Source organism: Thunnus maccoyii, chromosome 7, assembly GCF_910596095.1.
Source record: "Thunnus maccoyii chromosome 7, fThuMac1.1, whole genome shotgun sequence".
Classification (NCBI taxonomy): domain Eukaryota; kingdom Metazoa; phylum Chordata; class Actinopteri; order Scombriformes; family Scombridae; genus Thunnus; species Thunnus maccoyii.
In genome coordinates, this window is record NC_056539.1 from 33,838,026 (window position 1) to 33,861,930 (window position 23,905).

General features: G+C 40.2%; 1 protein-coding gene and 1 long non-coding RNA gene across 2 annotated transcripts; one reads left to right on the forward strand and one right to left on the reverse strand.

Moving 5' to 3' along the window:
* Positions 1-5,081: 5,081 nt before the first annotated feature.
* Positions 5,082-23,442, reverse strand: nwd1 (NACHT and WD repeat domain containing 1). Its single transcript, XM_042415674.1, is given in 20 exon segments — positions 5,082-5,965; positions 6,765-6,870; positions 7,164-7,717; positions 8,501-8,774; positions 9,105-9,253; positions 9,466-9,556; positions 10,344-10,613; positions 12,170-12,369; positions 12,548-12,670; positions 13,310-13,507; positions 13,844-14,008; positions 15,038-15,155; positions 15,272-15,425; positions 15,953-16,156; positions 17,697-19,063; positions 19,066-19,452; positions 20,783-20,899; positions 21,053-21,138; positions 22,081-22,352; positions 23,399-23,442. Coding segments are annotated over 19 exon segments (5,004 nt in total). The 5' UTR covers positions 22,211-22,352; positions 23,399-23,442; the 3' UTR covers positions 5,082-5,654.
* On the forward strand, positions 11,774-16,042 carry LOC121899907. The gene is made up of 3 exons (XR_006096818.1): positions 11,774-11,848; positions 12,564-12,688; positions 15,965-16,042. It is a non-coding gene; the product is annotated as an uncharacterized LOC121899907 (long non-coding RNA).
* Positions 23,443-23,905: the final 463 nt, after the last annotated feature.

Sequence of the window (23,905 nt, forward strand, 5' to 3'; positions counted from 1 at the left end):
ATTCACTTTTTTTTTTCTAAGATGACACACTGGACTCCGCTTCAAAGCTAACAGTCGGCTTTAATTGCAGTTAGAAGCAGTTATCAACTCAATATTCACTGTAAAACAGGAGGCAGGTCATTTCTTTCACTACTAACAGTGTCAACTAATACAAACTAGTACATTCTCAAACTAAAGCAAATACACATAATTAAAAGAATCTCTATAAGCAGTTATTTAGGGTTAAATACTCCTACCAGGCCAACAGTGCATGAATAACAAGGAAAATAACGGAAAAAAGGTGAGCGTTAACAGTCTCTTAATGCATGCTGGGAGGTATGGAGGCGGGGAACCTCTGGGACGCTACAATATTCTCCTCCACTGTCTGTGTCTCCTCTGCTCCGCTCTGTGTGTCTTATTTCAGTTTTTTATTAAGGAAATTCTTGGATTATTTATATGTTGAGCTGTCCATGATGCTGAAAGTGCACATAATGCATTTAAATTAAAGTCCAAAAATACATCATTATCGATGCAAACCAACTTCAATCCTCGCTTTTTTCCCTCTCTTTTCTCTTTTATGTTTTTTTCTGTCTTGCACTGCACACAGCTGCAGGCATGGACTGTTCAGGCTGCTGTGAAGAAGCTTCATCATGTTTACATCCACAACAAAACAGACTCAATCACAGCATGACGGCAGCAAAACTAAACGTCAAAGAAAATAACAACAACAAGCCGAAGATCATCAGTTTAACAGCCAAACATCCTCCCTCTCTCTCTCTCTGCTTCCGTCACATCACGAGGAGAGGAGAGAGAGACGTCAGATGTTATCTGGCCACAGTGACTAATGTTAAACACAGAGACATGTTAACAAAGTTTAGATGAAGCTAATATGATGCTTAAGTAATCTCAGTTAAGAAAAGACTTTATTGATTTTTTTTCTGGCTGAAAAGCAAAGAGTGATGGCATCGTTTGTGGATTAAAACATAATGTCAGGAGGAGCAGGATGGATTACAGGCAGGAGTGGAAGGTGAAACCACTTCTGAAAACCAGTGCTTATATAAGGAGATTAACTAGAGTCCAAATCAGGAAAGACACACACATTTGCACTTCTATTCTGATGAGGACCTGTGTTGGTTACATCTCAGTTTCCTTAAATGTCTCCATGTTTCCCTCCCTGGCATCTTAGTGCCTCCTACTGAAGACATGAGGAGAGGTGCAGGACAAGATGTGAGAAGGTGAGAGGAAAGATGTTTACAGATAAACTGAAGCGCTGTCGGTCTGATCCAGCTGTCAGTCAGCTTTAATAGATCTGTAACAGCCTTCATGAGGACAGTCTGGATTGATTTTCAGGTCAAGTGAGGAGAGAGGAAAGATCAAATTGGGATGTACCCAAGGGTGTAGGTTTGGTTTCAGAAGTGGAAAAAAATGTGAACATTAGAGGATCAGATCAAAACCTGCCAACAGCCCAGAGTACCGACCAATCAACTCACTGGAAAAACGGGGTCATCATTCCTACAGGATCCTGACAAAGGTCTTGAATTTAAGTCACCAATAATGAAGAGCAACAGACATTTTTATATGTTTCATCTATCCACTTTGGTTTTAAAACAGAGCTTCTAACAAACAGAGGGACCGTTTACAACACTAAATACATATATATTTTTTATTTTTATAAGGACAATGCACATTAATCAACATCACTGTAAATGTACCAGTGTTAGCCAAAAGGTTCATTTTCAACTGTCTCATGGTCAGATGTTAGATTATCCATTAAAGGATAAGGCTGGCGATATTCTATATTTTTCTTCTGTAAAGCCAAACCAACAATGAACTGATCTACTAACAAGTATTGTGTGTGTATCAAAGCCTGATATATCTTATTCCTCCATTGTTGTCCAGAAACTATAAAAAAAACACGTCAGTGAGCCACACCGTTGCACTGGGTGACATGTTCCTTCATCATGAAGAGTTTGGTCATGTTAGTTTGTTTAAGAACAGCTCCAAAGACTAATAACAGCATCATGTTTTCAGTCTCGAGAGAGTAGTTCTGTGTAAGCCAGACGCCACTGAACCTCTTGACTTGGTACTACATTATAAGTTTCTCAAAGCACTTTAGTTGACAGAAAGAGCAGAGTCAGAATGAAAGCATCATTTCCATCTGTTGTCCCTGGCCAGATGTTAAAATTAGAATAAAAATAACATATGCTATAAAATTAAATGTACACAACTTAATAATTATATGCACAAACTAATAGTGTGTTCCATTTGAACTGGGAAGTCGGAATTTCCAAGGTCCCAGCTCCCAACAGAGCAACCATATATTTTAGTTTGGATGAATGCCTCAAAAGTACACTAGTTCTTATACCTCTAATACCCCTTATATCTCGGTTTGGTTTTAATGAAAATATTTGCACAGAAGGAATAAAAGTATTGGCTGAATCAACAGGAGGAGTGCTAAAGAGTGTGAAATGAAATTGTGTCCTGATCTTTTTCAACCTTCTCAAAACTTCATGATTCATGTAGGCATTACATTTTAAATATATTAGTTCAACTTTAATCTGATGGAACCAGAACACAGGAGGCAGCAACTGAAGATGAAAAATATAATGATTTAAAACACATATAGATCAAAGACATAGAAACATGACTGTAGCTCACAGTCTGATCCAGTAATAATGTGTTTGGTGATTTGCACTTGAAAAGGCGTCAAGGTTAAAATATAGTAGATTATAAATGTTAAGACATCTATTTGTATCTTGGCTCAACAGCATTCAGAACTTTATCTCAGCTGCTTCAACAAATGTAGTAAATTTAAACATTGTCACTGAATTGTTATTAAAACACATTAAGACTATTCACCCTATTTAAAAAACTCACTTTCAAACTACATTCAGCAGCTGCACCACAATCCTGCTTACTCAATAATATTACCATATAATTTCGAATATTATAGTGTGCACAGAGTCACAGTGTTATAGCAAAAGGACAAGCAGAGGTTTTATTCTGAGCTGAGGGTGAATTCACTTTAGAGAGTCCTGAGTAACAAACCGATATCCAACCAGAATTTGGATTCTGACAGACAATAAACCTCCGCTAATGAATGCGCTTTGATTCAAGCTTGTATGGACTGAATGAAGGAGGAAAGGAAAGAGGGTGGAAACAGAGAACAGGTTAGGTTCACAGAGTAAGTTACCATGGCAACTGACCCTGAGTTTAAGTTAACTCTCTTCCTGGAACTAAGTTTCCCTCATCACAGGGTGAAAACCATGGATGAGAGAACTGGATACAGGAAGAGCGCCAGGCTTTGAAGCAAATTTGACATAGCGACCTAACCGTGTAATTACAACATCACGTGATGCACACTGGCCCAAAAAGACTTTTTCCCATAGGCTTACATTGTGAAAGAGACGTCTGTAAATCATCGGATACATTTTTCTGAGCGTCACAACCCCGCGAAATGACTTGTCTCACTATCAGAATTAAATCCATTCGGTCCGATCACATTTCAAAAGCCTAGAAGAGCCGCATGATTGAATTGTTTTTCAAGTTAGTTTCAAGTTCAAGTTAGCCGGAGGGCTAAACCGGAAGTAGCCGACTCAGCCAGCGAAAGTCACTAGTGCGCATGCTCTATGGGCCGCACAATGCGGAAGATCCGGGTACTTTCATACCGGGAAGTCAATTTTTTTGGCTTCATGCGCCACTGAGCAACTTTCATAATATGAACGGGGCCCCGCCGCCGACGCTGTATCCAGTTCTCTTTATACATCCATGGTGAAAACACCCCAGGAAAGACAGCCAGCTTGGTGTCTTGAGGGCCTGATTGCTGTTTAATACCCCTTCAGATAGAAAGTTGCTCCTCAGACCCAAATGAACAGACCCCTCCTGTAGGGGTGGGGGCTGTTCTAAAGGGGATCTGACCTGCAACAGGCCAGAAAACCTCCTACGGGCCTGGCGGCCTAAAGCAGGAGAGAGCAAGGACAGGGGAGGAAGAGAAAAAGGAGAGTATAACATAAATAAATAAATAAAAAATTTAAATCTGCTCTAGCCCAGCTGTCCCAACCCATCCTATTGGGACCCAACCAGAGACGCCCCCCAGCAACACTGTGGCACACACACACACACGCATCTAGTACTAAGCCAACATTTTATTTGTTATTTTTATTATTTTTTCTTCTTGTTGTTTTGTTTGACTTATTGTCAAACAAAAGACTATTGCTTCTCCTGTTTGTACTGTCCTGTGTCATATGTGTTTTCATGTTAATTACTTATGTTACTTATGATATGATGACTTATAAAAAAAAACAATAAATACAATTTTAAAAAAACAAAAAAACACACAAACAGCTCTGCAGCACTCACTGCTGTATGTCGCAATAACTACTGCAATTGTGCAATGTTGCCACGGTAACAGCAATATAATCTCAACTGTTCTGAATCTCTTTCCTGTCGCTTCATTTGATTGACATTAACCCTGTCACTGCCAGCTGTTCAAGTGAGGTTGCTACGGACATCGATTGGTCCATCTCACTGTCAATCAACATATCAATAGCTCTGATCCTTACAGGTCAGATGAGCTGTCATTATTGGTTGTGTGTTGTCATGGCAATCCAAAATCCATGTGAGCATCAAGTTTTGGTTTGTTGGTCCATCCTTTCTAGATGCCCTCCCCATCCCCAGTACAAATAACAGGCGTTGGATAAACAGCCATCACTTACCATAGCGGTCACATGATGAAGCAGCTCAGATTGGTTTCTGCCAGAAACTGCATGAAACTGATGAGGAGATAAAGAATGCAGAGGAAACACCACATCTGATTACCATAAAAAGACTCTGCTGTAATGGAAAAAGACTGAGTTCAAGTCAAACAGCAGTTTTGAAAACTGCAGTAAAAGTCAACATGGTCAGTAAAATGTAGTGAAGTGTGTTCAGCAGAAGAGCTGATACTTGTTGTAATGAGTTTTTTCTCTTTAACTTCAAATAACAAACCAAAGCATAAAAATGTAAAATCTTGCTGACGTCTTTAGACTGTGTTCGCCGGTCAAATGACTGTCATCTTGCAGGACTGCGGATATATTAAGAAGAACAGGGAGGGACTTTGAAGGCAGGTTTGATTGACAGGCCAATGTACCACACGTCATATAACAAACCACCACATGGAACAATGAACTTGGTAGCAATACATGAGGAAGACCCTCGTTAAATAATGAAATTGTGACATCTGGTGGTGAAAGCTAAACATAGACCTGAAAATAAAAAAAGGATGCAGCTTAACATTTTCTCATTGAATAAGTGACTTTTTATTATTCTACCTCTGTGTTCATTATTACATGGGTGACTTGTTTATTTAAATGTGTTTGGATTTTACATTTATTTGATGTCTTATTTTGTTGCTGTAATTGTAATATAGCTTCCGTATAACAGTGTAGCCCAGTAAACATTTACATGAAAGCATCAGGAACTACAGGAGAGTTATAGGTGTACTTTATATGAATATAATAAAATATAATAAAGTTGGTTGTATATTCATGACTTTAAACTGAAAAACTGTTCAAACTGAATGTTGCGTATGTATATTAACATGTAGTGTTTGTTTAGTTAACATGTACATGAACCCTGGTGACAATAAAATAATGTGAAAATAATGTTTTTATCTTCTTAGAAATCACCTGAGAACTTTACAGTATGAGACAGGTGGAGGAGGGTTTGGCTTTGAGCATGCTCATGAGGTTCAGGTTGAACTGGGCCGGGTTAAAGTCCTGGAGGTCTGACGTGGAGGCTTGCTGGCTGCCTTGGTTCTTCTCCCTGGAGGTGACCCGATACTGGGCCTTGACGTTCCTCAGAGGGTTGAAGTCCGGACTGATGTGGTCCGGACAGCGAAACACCGCTCTGATGACGGAGCCCTGCTGCAATAACGCCACAAAGCCATTCCTGTAGGTCACCATTCTGACAACGGGTGAGTAGACATACTGGACGTAAAGAAGGTTTCCTAGAGAAGAAACACAAGAAACTGAAGCTTTAACACTTTTACTCAGCGTTCACACTCATTTTCATTTTGTTTCAGTATTCAATCTGACATGGTCCTCATGTCTGCCGAGTTTTGTTTATGAGTGACGTCTCCGTAACATTGACGTCATTTTCATTCGACACAGAAGCTAACAGTTAATTAATTTGTCATATCCATCCATCTATTTTCCGCTGCTCATCTGGGACAGTCACGCTGGCGTCAGACTGAGTAAGGAAACCCAGACATCCTTCACCGTGGAAGGCCCTTCAGCTCCTCCTGGGAGATCCCAAGGTGTTCCCAGGTCAGAAGATACAAGCAATCCCTCCAGCGTGTTCTGGGTCTGCCCTGGGGTCTCCTACCAGTTGGACTTTAACATCTCCAGAGGGAGGCGTCCTCGAGGCATCCTAACCAAGTGCCCAAACCACCTCAGCTGGCTCCTTTCAAAGCTCTACTCCGAGCTCTCTCCAGATCTCTGTACTTTTGTAACACAGTTGTTTATCTTGTCTTCTGATGATTCAACCAGGAGAGTTTTATGTTCATTCAAAAGAGTCCAGCTGTCAGTAACCATTACTTCTGGAACCAGGAGTACCTGAAATAACTCCTCACAACTCTATATGAACTCATCGGATGATAGGAAATGTTTTTAGTAATTCATAAAGTAGAAAAGTACATCAGGAGGCTCCAAACTAAAAAACGGTCTCTTCCATTCAAGTCAAGTAAGCAGTTTCTCAGTAACCTTTCTCTGTTGGAGTAAATCGTGTTTTTCAGTAATTATACGTACCTGTGGTGACATCCCAGACTTTTACAGTTCTGTCCTGAGATCCTGTGAAGACAAACTGGTCGCTGTCAGAGAAGGCAGCAGAGAGGACACCCTCGAAGAAAAAACCCTGAACATCAACAAAACCACAGCAGATAAACTCAGACTGAAGACTTGGTGTATTGATGTACATTTCATGATGACAACACGTCACCATAGTATACCCACAACTAAAAAATAATGGTGACATAATTGCTTACTTTTTGTTTGTGTCTTCTTTGTGTTGTTGTCAGGATTGTTGGTTCAAAGTTAAACCAGTTTTAGCTGTTCTAAAAATAATTGCTAGAATCGCTCTCTGGGGGTGTATTGCTGTAAGGCTGCAGATATATGGTAACTCAGAAGTAAAGACACATTTCCTCTGACCTTGTACTCCATGGTGTGGTCCAGTATTAGCGGGTTGAGGGCCCACAGCCTCTGCACGGCATCCTCGGAGCCCACCAAGGCGTGCGTCCCCCAGTTACTGGCCGTCACGCAGGTCACTCTACTGTGGTGGGACTCCAGTTTGGAGCTACTGCCGCTGCCAAAGTCATAGAGCATCACCTCCCCACAGCTCGTCCCGTACAGCACCCTGCGGTCGGACAGCAGCGCCATGGAGGACAGCGGGGCATGGAGGAGGGACAGGGAGACCCTCTCCAGGGGCCCCTCCACCGTGGGGAAGCTGTCTCTGGTGGTTATCTCAAACAGACACACAGAGTCCTCATAGGCCACCGACATGTGCTTCTCCTGGGAGCTGACAGCCAGGCAGAGCACTCTGGAGAAGCTCTCTGGAGGGGGGATGCAGAGCGTCTCCTCAGGCAGGTCCAACGGGTAGATGAGGACGGTGCCGGTGTTCAGGCCGCAAATCAGCAGACGTTTGTGCTGAGCTAACTCCAAACAGCACACCTGTGCAGATACCGCCAAACGGTCTGATAGAGAACCTGCAGGAACATCAAGAGAAGAAGGTAGACTTGCAGTTAATCACTCCCTCGAGGAAGGTGCAATTTTGCGATCGCAATAATTAATGCAAATTCAAGAAATCTCTGCAATATTTGTGAGAGCCCGCAATTTTGCTAAATTACCACAACTTTTCACATGAAATATCCAAATCAACAGACCGCTTGTGATTTGGACCAATTGTCGCATTTGGTGTCGAGGTCACTGACATCATCGCAGTGCATTCAGCTGGAAGATGGACAAATATCACCTACCAGCCAAAATGATGCCATAGACCGAGCAAAAAAATTCCCAAATGTTCCCAAATGAGGTTTGCTTTTAGTTAGTCGGGAAGAAAGGATTTATTTCAGGGTGGTTGGATTAAACTGCATTAGTGTTAGCTAGCTGTACCTAATAAGCTGGACAAATTGTTCTTCATTGAAACAGTTTAATTTTGGCTTAACAGAGATTTAGCCATGAAACTAAACCTTGTAAAACTGTACATCCAACAGGAAAAAGGAAACAACAGTGATATTTTTAAATTTGCTTGTTTTGTCCAACCAGAGGTCAAAAAGCTAAAGATTTTGAATTTACTGTCATATATGACAAAGAAAATCATATTTGAGAAGTTAAAACCGGAGAATATTTTGCTTTTATGAAAAAAAACCTGAAGTAATTAGTTGACTATCAAAATAGTTGCAGATTAATTTCCTGTTGATCTACTGATTAATTAATTGACTTATCGTTGCAGCTCTCCTGTAGTTACTCTGCTCGGCTCCAGCACCGACCTGTGTGGTTGTTCCAGCTGATGACCTCATGCTGGCTCTGCTGTCGGACGTAGAAAACTCTGTCTGCATCCTTGGTGATGGCGACGTGGGCGGAGCCTGCAGGGATGTGGGCGGTGGGTTTGTGTTGGGTGTCGTATTTCAGACTCCACAGCTGGATACAGGAAGCGGCCGTGGAGGCTGAAACCACAAAGCCGTCATACAAAACCAGAGAGGTGACAGGAGCATCTGAACCACACAGAGTGTCCAACAACGCACCGGTGGTCACGGACCAGATCTGTCAAACAGGAGTCATGCAAAAATATCAGGAACACAAATACTGCTGCTGAGAAGATATAATATTTGGGTTCTGTCAGAGAGATGTCAGAGCTGTTCAATCAACTCAGCTTTTTTTAAAAAGTTGTTTGTGATAAGATTCATTAAGCTGAAACTTTTTCTTTCCGTACAATATTTTGACAGACGTGTTTACTGACAGTAAAGTTCTTACATTTTAAAATGTGTGAAGAAAACACAGAATCAAATGTGGTTTGAAATAATTTAGATTTAAACACTATCTGTGTCAGAGTCTGCAGTGAGCAGTATTTGTATCTCGTATGTTATCTTGTACTCGTATGAGTTGGTCAGCGGCTCCGGAGGCGAGCAGCCGGCAGTCGGAGGAGATGCAGGCGGACAAAACGCTGTCGTCATGTTGGAGGTTCAGGAATCCGTCCACAGAGTCTCTGTTGATGTTAAAGAGGCTCAGAGTCCGCTCGCTGCCTGCAGAGGATGAACACACAGATCAGCTGTAAAACAAACACAGTGACCCAGAGGTCACACCATCACCATCCAGCGTCAGTCAATGGACACAAAGAAACTTCACTCTTAAGTATCTTTTTTTAACTTATTTATTTGAAAGACAAGAGCAATAATAGGGAACAGTTTTGAAAGATATCAAATCAGTTTAAGATGTTCATTAGCTGAAGTCGTACCTGCTAACAGTATTTTTTCATCTTCAGTCACTGAAAGCAAAGAAGGAACCAGAGGAAACTCGTCCACTGTGTGTCTTCCCGTCCTGGAAATCTGCAAACAGGAAGGACAATTTTTTTCTTAGATAATTTTATCAAAATTTAAATGTTTTTTTCCATTTGTGTGCACTTTAGGTTTCTGACAAAATTAAACTTAAAATCCAGCCTTCATTTTTATGTAATACATATGATATTAGAATACTAGAAGTGAGCAAAAATAGGACATAAATTTGACGTAAATGCAGAAAGTCCAGTTTGCAATTTTAATTTCCATTTAACATTGTACATTACAGTAATTTTGAGACTTAAACAGTTATATTTCAGAATGATTATGGTACATTGAAAATTATTTGTCATTGGAGTTTTCATTTCAATTTTAATTTTGGCAGAACATTAAACATCAAATAAAACTGTATTAAAATGTTAATGTGCACACAAACACTTAATTTAAATGTGATTACATATATTTACTTCATATTTCATTTACACATATAAAGTGATATACTGTATATAACTCCATCCTTCCCAGCTCTGTTGCTCAGCATGACTGACATGTTGACTGACAAACTGATTCAAAATTTACATGCATAATCAAAATTTTAAAACTATTGTGGGAGCTGTTGTTTATCAGATGGAAATAACATTTTTATTCATTATTGATTTGTGTGGACGTTAAAAAGTTTCCAAACTTATTTGGACAAAAATAAACACAAATTAGATTATTTTTAAGTTAAAAGAACACGTTGCATTGCAGGTTTATTATTCTGTTTCTGCAGAAATCTAGAGACACCCTGTAAAGTTGATTAGAAATCTAAACTGCTGGATAAATGAATAAAACCTACCTGATAGAGGAAACCTTCTTTAGAAACCACAAACACTTTTCTATGTTTTGGTAACGTAACAGAGCTCATAAGGGTCAGACGTCTCAGTGAGTTTTCCAGCTGAATCTCCAGAGTCTGAGTCTTGTTAACAGGACGAGATAATCTGACCAGACCGGAGTCGGACAGAGAAACCACAGAATCCTCCAGAACTCCCAGAACCACTGAGCCTTCATCACTGCTGCTGCTGCTGCTGAGGAGCAGCTGAGCTCCGGCCAGCTGCCAAACCTTCACCTGGAACCACAAAAGGTAGAAAAACAAAACAAACCGGTTCAGTGAAATTACCTGAACTTTATACACTGAGTGACTAAAATAGTATAGAATAGATTTTAATTTGAACATGTTAAGAAAGAAATAAAAATATATAAGTAAGAAAATGAAACAAGACTAACCAATAAAATTAACAGTAAACATACAGTATACCTATATACAGTACCATATACCAAAATAGCCTGGTTCTGTAACAGATTTAGGGTTAATTTTGGGTGAGAGAGTTTGAAAAGTCATTGGACAGATTTTTTAAAAAGTGATGAAGTGTTTCATTAGTGAGGGTTTGAGTATCAGAAAGACTCACATGAAGACTGAATATAAATACATGAAAACAAGTCCTGGATACAAACAAACAACATAAACAAGCACACCCAATATTTGTGACATAAGATAAAGTTGTTATAACAAAAAAGCATATGTATTTAATTTTTATTATTATTGTACAGTTGTAACGCACTTTGTAATTTGTGGTTTTGATAAGTGCATATAAACAAGCTGTATTATTATGCTCCGGCTATGGAACAGGTGCAATAATTTACTGACTATTGACACAGAACAAGATTCCATGCCAGTAGTCCACAGGCTGCTGGTCCGGACTGGTTTTCTGTACCAAAAGTTTGTTCTATTGGTACGTAAACACAATTTTAACAGGAGGGGTACATTATTTGAGGGGAACAGACTTCAACACAACACCAGACCTCTTTTAGACCACTAACTGGACAGTCTTTACTGTCATGTCGGGCATTTTAGTGCCATTAAACGGCTAGCTCCTGGTCTGAAAAGTGAAGCCAGAGCAGATGTGCCTTAAACTTGTATTCTTTTTAATGGCCAGCAGGGGGCGACTTCACTGGTTACAAAAAGAAGTCAGATTGTATGGAAGTCATTGAGAAAATGACTCTACTTCTCACTTTATTTATTACCTCAGTAAAAATTTTCCTAATGAGTTTATGGTCTAAATCGCTAGTTTCAAGTCTTCTTCAATGCAGCATTATGTTCATTTTGTAAATTATGGTCCCATTTAGAGTAAAATAGACAATAAAGCAGGATATGTTTCGGGGTGTGGCTACATTGTGATTGACAATTCACAACCACGGCAACAACGTTGCATTAGATTAGAATTGGAGCATAAGCATAGCTGTCACTATTTCAGTGTGTTTTCAGTTCATGAAAGTTAAGGAGTCGGTTGTTCAGTTTTTTCGGTGAGTACATTATGTTTTAAGCCTATTTTTCGCTAGCCAAAATTAGCATTTATTAGCATTAGCATTCAAAGTTAATGTGAATTAAGGATGCACCTTGCTAACCAAGCCAGCTAGCAGCTAGCAGCTAGTGTTAGGGTCAGCTCCACGCTCTTGTCCAAATATGGTCACTTCTGGCTCCAAAAAACCAAGATGGTGAGGGTGAAAATGCCAAACTCAAGGCTTTAAAATGGGAGTCCACAAACCAGTGGGTGACGTCATGGTGGCTACGTCCATTTATTTTTTTACAGTCTATGGGACAGACAGGTGGAGGTGTGGCCTTACCTGTGTCCCGCTGTAAACAAACAGCAGGTGATCAGACAGGTGGAGGTGTACTGATGAAGGGGCGGGGTCAACAGGCACCGCCTCCGGTATGTAGAGCAGCTGTTGGCCGCTCATCAGGCTCCACTTCATCAGAGAGCCATCAGCAGCCAATGAGAGGCAGTGGGCGGAGCTCTTAATCACCTTGATGGACAAAACTGCAGCTATAGAACATTTCACAAAAAAACTGTTATTGATAGTGTGGTTCTTATTTTATATCATATAATAATAATCATCATCATCATCATCATCATTATTGTTGTTGTTGTTGTTGTTCTTTTATTGTTATTGTTGTTATCATAGTTGTTGATGTTATTGTTATTATTATAAACACAGACTGACCTGTGTGTCCCTGCAGAGTGTGTATGAGTTGCTTATCGGCGAGGCTCCAGACCGCCACCACACCTTCATCTGAACCTGCAACCAGCAGCTCCGCCTCCAGACTGACGTCCACACAGAGAACACCTGAAAACACAACAACAGGTACGACCTCTACGACTCTACTGCACCTGGATCATCTACAGAAGTCAAGACTGAATAATAATAAAAATAATATATTTTTTTAATATACTTTTGCACATTTCATGCCTTTATTGGACGGTGACAGTTGAGAGAGGAGAGAGAAACATGTATGAAATGCTGAACTCGAACCACAGAAGTTGCGTTCACATGGCATACCATATCAATTTCACCAGTCCAGTTAAAGGAACTTTTACTTTATTTTTTACCTGGCTTGAATTCTCTAAACGACATTAATTGCAGTTTTCTGAATATTGGAGCTTTGAAATTGCCCAACCTAAAATTACCTTCTCAAAATGGAATTCAAACTACATAAATTCAGACAGTTGGTTTTCAGAGTAAAGTGCTATAAATTCAACAAGAAGATACATTTCATCAGTAAGTATTTAGTGGTAAATTTTACAATAAGATATTCAGTTGCCTATAAAACTCAAACTATTGCAATTTTTCTTTTCTTCCATGCAGTTGTCATTATAACCAGTGAAATATGTTGTCGATGTTAATTATGCTCTAATAATTAACATAATTAAAGACAGATTTTGATATAAAAAACATCATTCATTCAAGTATGATGTCCTCTCTGACCTCCCTGCAGTCCGGGTAGTGTGTGCTGCAGCGCCCCTCCTGGCGGCTGCAGGAAACTGCATTTAGGGACGAGGATCGGCTCCGGACACGTCAGCAACCATTCCTCGCATTGGCTGCACAGCCGACCAATCACAGAGGGGAAGGGCGTGGCCAATGAGCACAGTCTGGCTAACAGCTCGGTGTAGAACAGAGACATATCTGGAAGAAAAGACGTGTTTTTACTCTAATTCACCTTTTTCATTAATTTCTTATTTTTATTTTTTCTGGTTAGAATCATTATTGTATGGAAGCACATTGTATTCACCGATGAAAAAATTGGAGGCCTTATGTCATAATTATGACTTACTTTCTCTTAATTACAAGAAAATATCTCAAAATTATGACATACTATCCCATAACTACAAGAAAACTGAATGAATGCTATTTGCTTTCGTATTTTTGTTTTCTAAATGTTGTTTCAGAGGATTTTTGAACCTCATAAAAAGGTCATACTATAAAGGAAATGAACTTGGAAATGAATATAGAGTAACTGACCCATGTGACCGTCCAGGAAGTCCAGACTGGGTTTGATCAGGACTAGAGTGTCTCGGACCAGTCCGGTCTCTGTGCAGTCCATGTACTGGGAGCACTGGTCCAGGTCGTGGATCACACTGGACACCCCACACACTCTGCTCTTACAGTAAAGCCACTCAGCGCTGCCTGAAAACAAGACAGCGACTCCACAGATTAAAAGAACGCAGACGGATGTCTTGAGCAAACAAAAATCTATTCTGTGGTCAATACATTTAATTTTTACATTATTTTTCCAAACTTTATTTTTAACTTTTGACATTTACAAAAAGAAATCAACACTTATCACCCCCGGCCAGGTTATAGGGAACATCATAAACACTTTGTAGTTTCAAATATTTTAGTCCAATACTCAGATAATTGTGAACATGTGTAAGTGAATCCTTGCATCTGTCACAAGCATCCTTGTGGTTGGGAAACATTTTTGCTAATATTTATATGTTTTTCATTATTCACATCAGTGCACAATGATAACTTCTTTTTCTCAGTTTGGCAGTTTATTTCAGTTTATTTATTCATTATTTGCATCTGTATTTATTGATATTCTGATTGTGAAGTCATTATTTAATCACCCAGAATACGATCAGTTTATCTTTTGAACACTGGAATTTATTTGTTAGGTTAAATGTTTCAGGGAAAATTGAAATAATGTAACTCGTATCAAACCAGACTCTCCCTGACTCCATAGTTAGTTAATGAGGGAAATAATAGATCATGAAAAGAAAAATCTTTCTAATAAATGAAGAAAATTGTTGATGGTTCTTTTGTTGATCAGACTGACAATTAAAATAGATTTTTAACTAGATAGTGAATCAGAAACAAATAAAATATAGGTAGTGATACGCTTGAGTTTAATCTGTAATCTGTCTCTACTCAGTGATGTTGTGATGTATAAGATCAGTCGATCAGCTGCAGCGTCCAATCAGTAACTGATATCCAATAAAGGGGCGTGTCGGCCGCTAAAAGACTTCAGTGAAGGCTGCTCTCGTGTATCCTCACTCATGGCTCTTCAGAGATCTTCCTCACTCCTTGCTCCGGAGATGGTGGACCAGAATGACTTCTGGTTCAAATGAGGAGCGAGGAGCGATCAAAGTGATCGATCAAAGGGAATTGAGATGCACCTCAGGTGTGGGAGTGGGCGGGACTTCAACATCTTACCAATAACCTCCTGTCGCAGCTCGTCCCACAGACCAGCATGCAGCAGGTGATAGGGCAGCTCCTGCAGTTTCCTGACGTTAGCCAATCCTGGAGCGAACCACAGCGGTTGGGGCGGAACCTGTGACACCCCAGAACCAATCAGAATACACCATGGACAACGTGGAAATCCAAGTGCTGTTTTTGACATCTCAGCCAAAAAAGAATACTGAACTCAATTGACTGAGTTTTTGGTACCTTTCTATCTGAGAGGAGCAGCGACAGACCCGGCAGAGATGCCGGCTTCAGTTTCCCCGACCAGCGACCCTGGAAGTACTCTGCCAGGATCTTGAAGCTTCGTCCCCGCCGCTCTGACGTCAGATACCGAGTTGAAACCACCTCACACAGACGCCTGAAAATACACACAGACACACAACTTAGAGGCAGTTAAATATAATTCAAAGGAGGTTCACAGTGTTCCCAGTGTGTCTATAAACAGCAGTCAGGTGTCCATATGAGCAGTGAAAGAGGTTTTCCTCGCTTTAAATCATTCCTCCTGTTTATACTGGATATTAAAAGATCCTTCAAATGTGCTTTCAATGGAAGTGACGGAGGCCAAAATCCACAGTGTGTCTACACAGTCATTCAAAAGTTGATGTGAAGCTTCTATTCAGCTTCAGCAGTCTGAGTTAGTCATATCAAGTGGTTATCTGACACATTTACAGTCTTTTTAGCATCAAATTCCCTCGTTGTGTTTCCTCGGACAGTGTTTCCCTGTTGAGCTGTGGTGGAAGTAGGGCCGCCCTGACTATGTTGGCACCCTAGGCGAGATTTTAGATTGGAGCCCCCAAAAAAGTGCAACCAAAATTGTGAGCCTGTCTTTTAACTTGAACTAATCTAACATTTCATTGTTTTATTGATTATTGCCGTTTTCTTCACCGGTTGTTGAAGGTGATGGTGGCGACTCCACCCACCCAGCGCTCCTCCAGCAGGTCCTCCAGGTCCCGTCTTAGCCGAGCCCAGAGGAGGGGGGGCAATCGGATCAACGAGGGCGTCGGAGGGAGGGAGTACCTGTACACCTCACTGATGACATCATCATCCAGGGACATGACATCACGCAGTTCAGCCTCCAGCAGGCCTTTCCTGTGGAGTCACAATGCACTGCTGATCATGAAACTGTTATAACCATTTGTTTAATACAACACATGCAATCAACACTGTAATTGTACTTTATAAATGCAGAAAATCCTCACATTGATGTGGTTTGCTTGATAAATTACCTTTAAATGAAAGTTTAAAGAAAATTGTTGTAAAAGTTTTTTGTATTTTTTTTTGTATTTCCAAAACCAAAAACATTTTGACATAAGCTACTTACGTTCGCATTTTTACAATAACTACCTCATTTTGTGGGGTTACATGTTACAAAAGAGTATACGCTAACGTTGGCTACTGTGTCTGATGTGTGGAAGTTCACACTCTGGAAACTCCGACCGAAACTGAAATAAAGTTATGTTTGTCAAACTCTTTGTCCTCATCTTCAAAGCCCTCTTTTGTGAAAGTGAAGCATACAGTGATAAAATACAAACAGAGAAGCATAAATAAATAAAGTGATAATTAGCTTGACCCTGCAGTACAAAAACAAAGCTGCGTGGAACCTGTTAGCTTTAGTCTCAGTCTGTTAGCATGATATAATGTACTGTAGTATGTAGCCATCACATGCATATTTATGATGATTATAATTATGAAACAAGTCAGCCACAGATTAAATTTCCAGCAAATTCACAAAGTTAATTACACCACGTCCACACTAAGCTGTCTAAATGTGTAAACACATCTCCATTAAAACAGAGCTTTTCCAAAACATCCTCCAGAGTGCATGAATGTAAAAAATACCAGCTTAGCGTTGTAGTGTGTATGAGGAAAACAGAGCTTTGTAGAAACGCTGTCATATTACTAACAGAACAGATAGTGGCAGTAGTGCAGCATTTCATTGGAAAAAGAAGAAGAGGAAACACAATAACAACAATAGCAGATGCCTGCATGCGAGTGTTGTTATCTTTATTGTCTACTTTGACTGCTTGAGTGTTAAACATAACTATCTACCACCTTTCTCTGCTCAAACTGTTGGAATCTGCTCGCAATAAACTAAATATCAGGAGGCCCCCACGGAAACCAAAATAGTATACCGTTTCTTCTTTGCTGGTTTTCTGTGGCTGATTTGGAGGCGTGAAGTTTTTGCTTGGGTTATTGTAGATGTAGTCTTAGCTCAAGCGGTCATCATTTTGGCAAAAACAACAGGTGGAAGATAGAAACAAGAAGCTGCTTTTATTTACCTCTGACTGAAAACAAGGACTAAACGAATTTTGATGGTAAATCTTTCATGTTATCTTTACTGTAAATTGAATGTGAGAACAGAAAGGTTGACAGGTGCAGCAACAATAAGTACGGGGAATGTGGCTTACCCAACGGCCATTTAAAGCCTTTGTTTGATTTGACCACCACCGCTCCCTCCAATTTGTATCCAAATACAAAACATTTAAAAAGTAAGTAGTATTTTATGAATCTAACAGTTACAGTAGCTTTGTTTCTCATCCCTTAAACAACTGCAGTGTTAGCATCATCACCAACATCAACATCTTTTGAGGGATTTTTGGAGATCTGTATTCCCATGGCGTTCCCTCACCTTGCCAAAGTGATGTAACCCAAGGCCCTGCCCACCAGCTCCCTCCCATGTTTCTCCTCCAGCATCAGGAATAGCTGTGACATCATATCCTGTGTGTTGGCACCCAGGCGTAGCTCAGTCAGCAGGGTGAAGGAGGTCCAGCGTTTGGCTGCAGAGAGAATCAGTTTGAGGTGAAGAGGACAGCCGGTTGGCTCGAAGCTCTGCAGTACGGCAGTGCTCTGCTCAGGGGTCAGAGTTCGCTGCGATGCTCGCAAGTACGACTCCATGATCTGTTTCCCTTCATCAAGAGACAAACGTTCCACTTCAAAAAAATTCTTCAAAGTATCCAACTTTAGCCGCATGTTAGCGAACGCCTCGCTGTTGGTGTCCATGGAAACCACCAGGTGGACGTTAGGCGGGATGTTGACAGGCAGCCAGCGGAGTTTGTGTGCGTGATTTTGGTCAGACAGCTGATCCAGGGTGTCAAGGATGATGAGCAGAGAGTTCCCCTGCTGGGAAACATCTTCTAGGACATTCTGGAAGAACCTGACCAGCTCCAGGTGTGTGCTGGTGGACAGCGGGGTGGGTGGAGCCAAACCACAAGCCAGGCAGATCTGGAGGCAGACGCTGCGGAGGAGGTGGTCGACATCTGGTTTCTGAGGATGATGAAAGGACAGCAGCTTGATCACCACCACAGCCCCGGCCTCCAGGACGGTCTGCATCTCCTGCGCCAGTTTGCACAGCAGAGCTGTCTTGCCCATGCCGGCGGCACCGTGTACCACCAGCGGGCCATGACGGACATTGGTAGACTCCCACATGACGAGGCAGAGTTTACCCAGAAGACCCTCCCTCCCGTGTAGACCTCTGCACAGCTTGGCACTCATGGCGACATGGTGCCCAACCTCATCAACCACCCAGTCTGAGAGATCTTCTTTTTCTTCCTCAGTGCTTCCCCACAGCTTCCTCCGTCTCCCCTCCACTGGAGAATCAACTGCTGTTCCGATCCTGGCCTTCATCTGTGAGGCGAACTGCTCGCAGACACTGTCCAGGTACTGAGCATGCTCTTTGCGCTTCGGGTCGATGCCCCCCTTGCTGAGCTCCACGCTGTGCAGGTTAAGGATCTTCTGTGATGCAGTGTAGAGGCGGGACTTGAGGGCAGTGAGGAGGCCCTGAGCTTCTGCATCCAGCAGGCCGTCAGCAGTCACGTCCATGAACCTGGCAAGACGTTTTGGACCCTCCCTCACTTTCTGGCGGGGAATCTCTCGGATGAAGAGCAGAGCTGATGGTTCGCCTTCGTCCTTCCACAAACCCTGCTGGAACTCTCGCTCTGTGACTGTGGACGAGAAGAAGAAAACACTGAAGTACACTTTGAGAAAACAAAAAATAGGAAACAAGATGTGTGAAGCATCTCTGCTGTCTGACCCGATGTGTAGAACAGTTGTTTCTGCTCAGCTGTGATGTCACCAGCTGCCTCGGCATCCGTGGCAGCAGAGCGTAGGAGCTGCAAAAGTTGAGTCTCTGTGAGACGCCAGGAAAGGACATCTTTGTCGTGCTGCGGCCCACTCTCAGGTCGGAGGTCACTGTAGTGGGGGAAGTGAGCCGTGATTGGCTGGAGGATATAGGTGGGCGGGACAGCATTGTTGTCCTTCAAGAACCACTGTTGCAGCAGCTTGATGCCTTCGGGTTTTTTGGAAAGTTTGGACAAAAGAACTTCAAACTGTTTCTCAGAGACAAGACGAGGGAGAGCTCGGTGGCCGTATCGGTTCCCCAGCAGAGCCTTTGGAGCCCAGGAAATATAAAGGAAATCAAAAAATGACAGAAGAAGAAGAACGAGCTGGAGTTCAAGATAATCATGGCTTATATTCACAATTACATGCTACTACTTTTAATTTCCACTCAAAGAAATGTCCAATAAAAAGATATAATACATCCTAAACTAGAAATACAGTTTCTTTGAATGATAACGAGACAATTTTTTCCCAGAGGAGGAAATTTATTATTATTATTATTTTTATTTTAATAATTGTGATGTGAGGTGATGTGACAAATTATGAGCTTGATGTAGTTAAAGTATTGCAGTAAAAGTACATAAGTATTATGAGCTTGATGTAGTTAAAGTATTGCAGTAAAAGTACATAAGTATTATGAGCTTGATGTAGTTAAAGTATTGCAGTAAAAGTACATAAGTATTATGAGCTTGATGTAGTTCAAGTATTGCAGTAAAAGTACATAAGTATTATGAGCTTGATGTAGTTAAAGTATTGCAGTAAAAGTACATAAGTATTATGAGCTTGATGTAGTTAAAGTATTGCAGTAAAAGTAGTGGTTTGGTCCCTCTGACTGATATATTATTATATATGACATCATTAGATTATTAATAGTGAAGCATCAGTGTTAGAGCAGCATGTTACTGTTGTAGCTGCTGGAGGTGGAGCTAGTTTACACTACTTTATATACAGTTAGCTAGTTTAGTCCAGTGGTTCCCAACCTAGGGGTGGGGCCCCTCCAAAGGGTCAGCAGATAAATGTGAGGGGTCGTGAGATGATTAATGGGAGAGGAAAGAAGAAAAAACAAAGTTCTGATACACAAATCTGTTTTCATTTTTTGGACTTTTTCTCTAATCTTTGATTTTTGCTGAAATATTGGATCATTTGAACATTTCTTGAAATGAAAGCATGTGAGAAGTTTAGAGGGAAAAATCACTATTTGGTGGAGCTGTTAACAACTCATAGACATGTGAAATGTGACCCCGACTACACACTGCTTTTTGTAAGACGTCAAAAGCCAAAAAGGTTGGAAACCACTGGTTTCATCTTTAACAATGTGTTGTATTTTAAAAGCTTGTTATATTATCCATTGTGTCAAATCTTCATCTGAAAAGTAACTAAAGCTGTCAAATAAATGTAGTGGAGTAGAAAGTACAATATTTCCCTCTGAAATGTAGAAAGTAGCATCACGTGGAAATACTCAAGTAAAGTACAAGTACCTCAAAATTGTACTATTGTCACCACCTTTTCAAAGGACACCTGTGATATTATCTGTACATCTCGCTGTATATTGTTATGTGGAAAAAACAGAATTATAGTTAGGGGAAGAAAAACACTCACAATAAAAGCTGGACCAGCTGAAATCCTCTTACAGGTCTCGATCTCCTGCAGGAAGACCTCGCAGGACTCATGATCTCCAGACGTGATGTTGCGAAACCCCCAACGCAGATCCACAACCTGAACAGGGAGTGACCTCATCGATCAACGAGCAGATGTTTACCGAAATTGTACATATCTACACATTATATAGTATATCATACAATCACCTACTTTATTAAACTTAGACATTTAAACTTAAAAGAGGAAACATGTTGAACATATTGAACCGACCTCGAACACCAACCCCAGACTGCGGCAGAAAGCAAGGACTTCTGGGTAAGCTTTCTCCAGCAGGACTTTCCTCTCACTGCTCATATCTGAAGCAGACAGCAGAAACAGTCAGTGATATGAAGAATACATTAGTAGGAAAAATGTAAACACGCAACAAAGCATGGATCAGGGGGGAAACCAAAACTGTAATCTGAAGGAATAAAAAATATTTAGCCTGTTAACTAACGAAGCTAAGAGTCTACAGCATGGATGTATTAGGATTCAAGGACCTTTATTGTCATCTCACCACAGTTACATTTATACCTTTCAGTTTCAAATAATACCTATGAAGAAATTAAATTGCTTTTCCTGGGCTTGGTGAAAAGTTAAGTACAACAGGTATTTAAACTAAAAAAATAAGAATAGAGAATGTAAAAATATAGTGTGCAAGGTTGAATTGGTACATGCATTAAAAAACTGTATCAGCATTCATGAACATGGATTTTGCAAAATATATATATCTTCTCTGTACAGAATGATTTATGTGCAAGTCAGGAAAACTTAAGAAATCGATAATATTTACAGATTCACAGATTCTAGATTCTTACATGAAGGAAGAGGAGATGTTATTTTAAGGATTTTACTGAGGAAAGTGGACTTATTTGTGGAAAAACCGTATTAGACACAAATTATTTTTCAAAATAGAGTAATTTAAATATATCTTAAAACATGTCTGGAGGGGATTTTTAAATAAGTCAGAAGTGGGGGACGTTTGGTATGTTTGACATATATTCAAAAAGAATAAATGTAATGGTAAAAAAAGGGATAAAGTAGTTGCCCAAAGTTATCTCAGCATCAATTATAGTAATTATAATTATATTATATATAGTGTTTTACTAAAAAAAAATCCATAAATTTTACAAAATATGCTCAAGTTTGGTCAAATTTAACTTATCAGTCATGCAGACATGAGAAATGTGAGCAACCATATTTTGCTCTCGGTATGATTGCATGTAGACACCATGAATAACATGCGAAAGTGCTCTAACCTGTGAACGTGGAGCTGATGAACACTCGGATCATGTTGGAGCTCGTCCTCGTCCTCTGAGCTCCGTCAGTCCGTCCTCTCAGGACGTCCTGCAGTCCGGCGTCTCCTCTCGCTGCTGCTGGATGCTCCATCGTCTTCAGCCTGAAAACAAATTCTTCTTCTGCAGCCTCAGACTGATCCAGCTGTATCTGCTCCTCAGTCTCCAGCCTCCTTGTTTCCCTCAGAGAGTTTCCTCCAGGACAACCAGCTCTCCCACAAGACCTGCTGTTGTACCTTTAGTCTACCTGTCAGAGCTACTGTAGTTAACGATAAACTGCAATAACTGCGTGAGACCAAAGCAGAATACTGTTTAATTATATTATATCTTATATTATTATTATATTTTGAATATCATTTATATTTTGAAATATATTCTTGTGCAAGGTGTAACCTCTTTACTACAAAATCATGTCTGACATAACAGTTGATGAACATGACTTACATTTTAATACCAGAAGTTAAAACACAGCTCAGTTTCTCATAATGTATATATATATATATATATATATACATTATGAGAAACTATATATATATATATATATATATATATATATAGTATACTGTAGCTATTTCACAAGTCATTCATACTTACTGCCAGATGTGTTTTTATTCTAGCTATGTGTACTATGTATTTACATATTTGTAGGTTTTTAAGTAAAATCAGATACTAACAGTCTACAGCTTCCCATAAATGATCTGAATCAACTGTTTTTGTGTTAATATTTGATTTCTAAATGTAACTGGATGCTTTGCAGGAATCTTTACAGAGGTTTGTTGACACTTGTGTACTTCTTTTCATCAAGTGGATGTCAGAAATTCCTAATCTCTGAGATGTGTACGTTTTTTCTGACTCAGCCACCTGTAATTTTTATCTGGACGCTATGACGTGAATGCAGCTTTAGCTTCTAGGTCCTGTTAGTGTAGAGTGATCATTTAGGTCTTGAACCCTGACTCTTCTCACTAAACCCAACTGACTCTGGGATGGATTGGTTGTTAGTGTAGCTAACTTGATGACATCATGTAAATCTTGATGGAAGGTGGATATTTTTTCCTCTTTTGATGGAGCTACGCTAGCAGTTTCCCCTTGCTTCCAATCTTTTATGCTAAGCTAGGCTAAACACATCTGAGCCCACCTCTGCACTGGATACTGATGAGGTCGTTAAAGTGAATTGACGGAGAGGAATTCCCAGAAATTTGTAACGCTCCTTTGAAGAAACCATCTTTACGCAATCTCTGTGGGTTTCAGCAGCTTGTTTCAGCATGCTAAGTACTGAACTCACCTGAGTGTTTACTGAGCAGAGCAGGTGGGAGGCGGGGCTCCCAGGGGCCACAGCTCTCAGCTGCAACTCAGCACTAATTACACTGAAGATGAAAACGAGGATGATGACAATAATGAAGATAACAAAGCTACTGTTGAGCTGAAGGATATCTGCTGCACCTGTACCACAGGTGAGACACAAACCTCTGATGTCATGACACATAAAAACACCAAAGATCATAAAGATATTACTTACATTTTCTATAAATAATGCAACACTTATTTTAACTATTAAATTAAAATATTATCTACTACTATTAACTTACTATTATTAATTAATGGTTAATAGTTAACTATTAACTATTAATATTACAGATATAAAGTATACTGATAAGATAATATGAGGTCATATAAACAATTAAAGAGTCATTATTATGCTTATTATTATGTAATTGTTTTCTTGTGATGTTTGAGAAAGATTTAAAGGGATATTTAGGGGATTTTAGGTTACAGCAAATGGTTTGGTTGT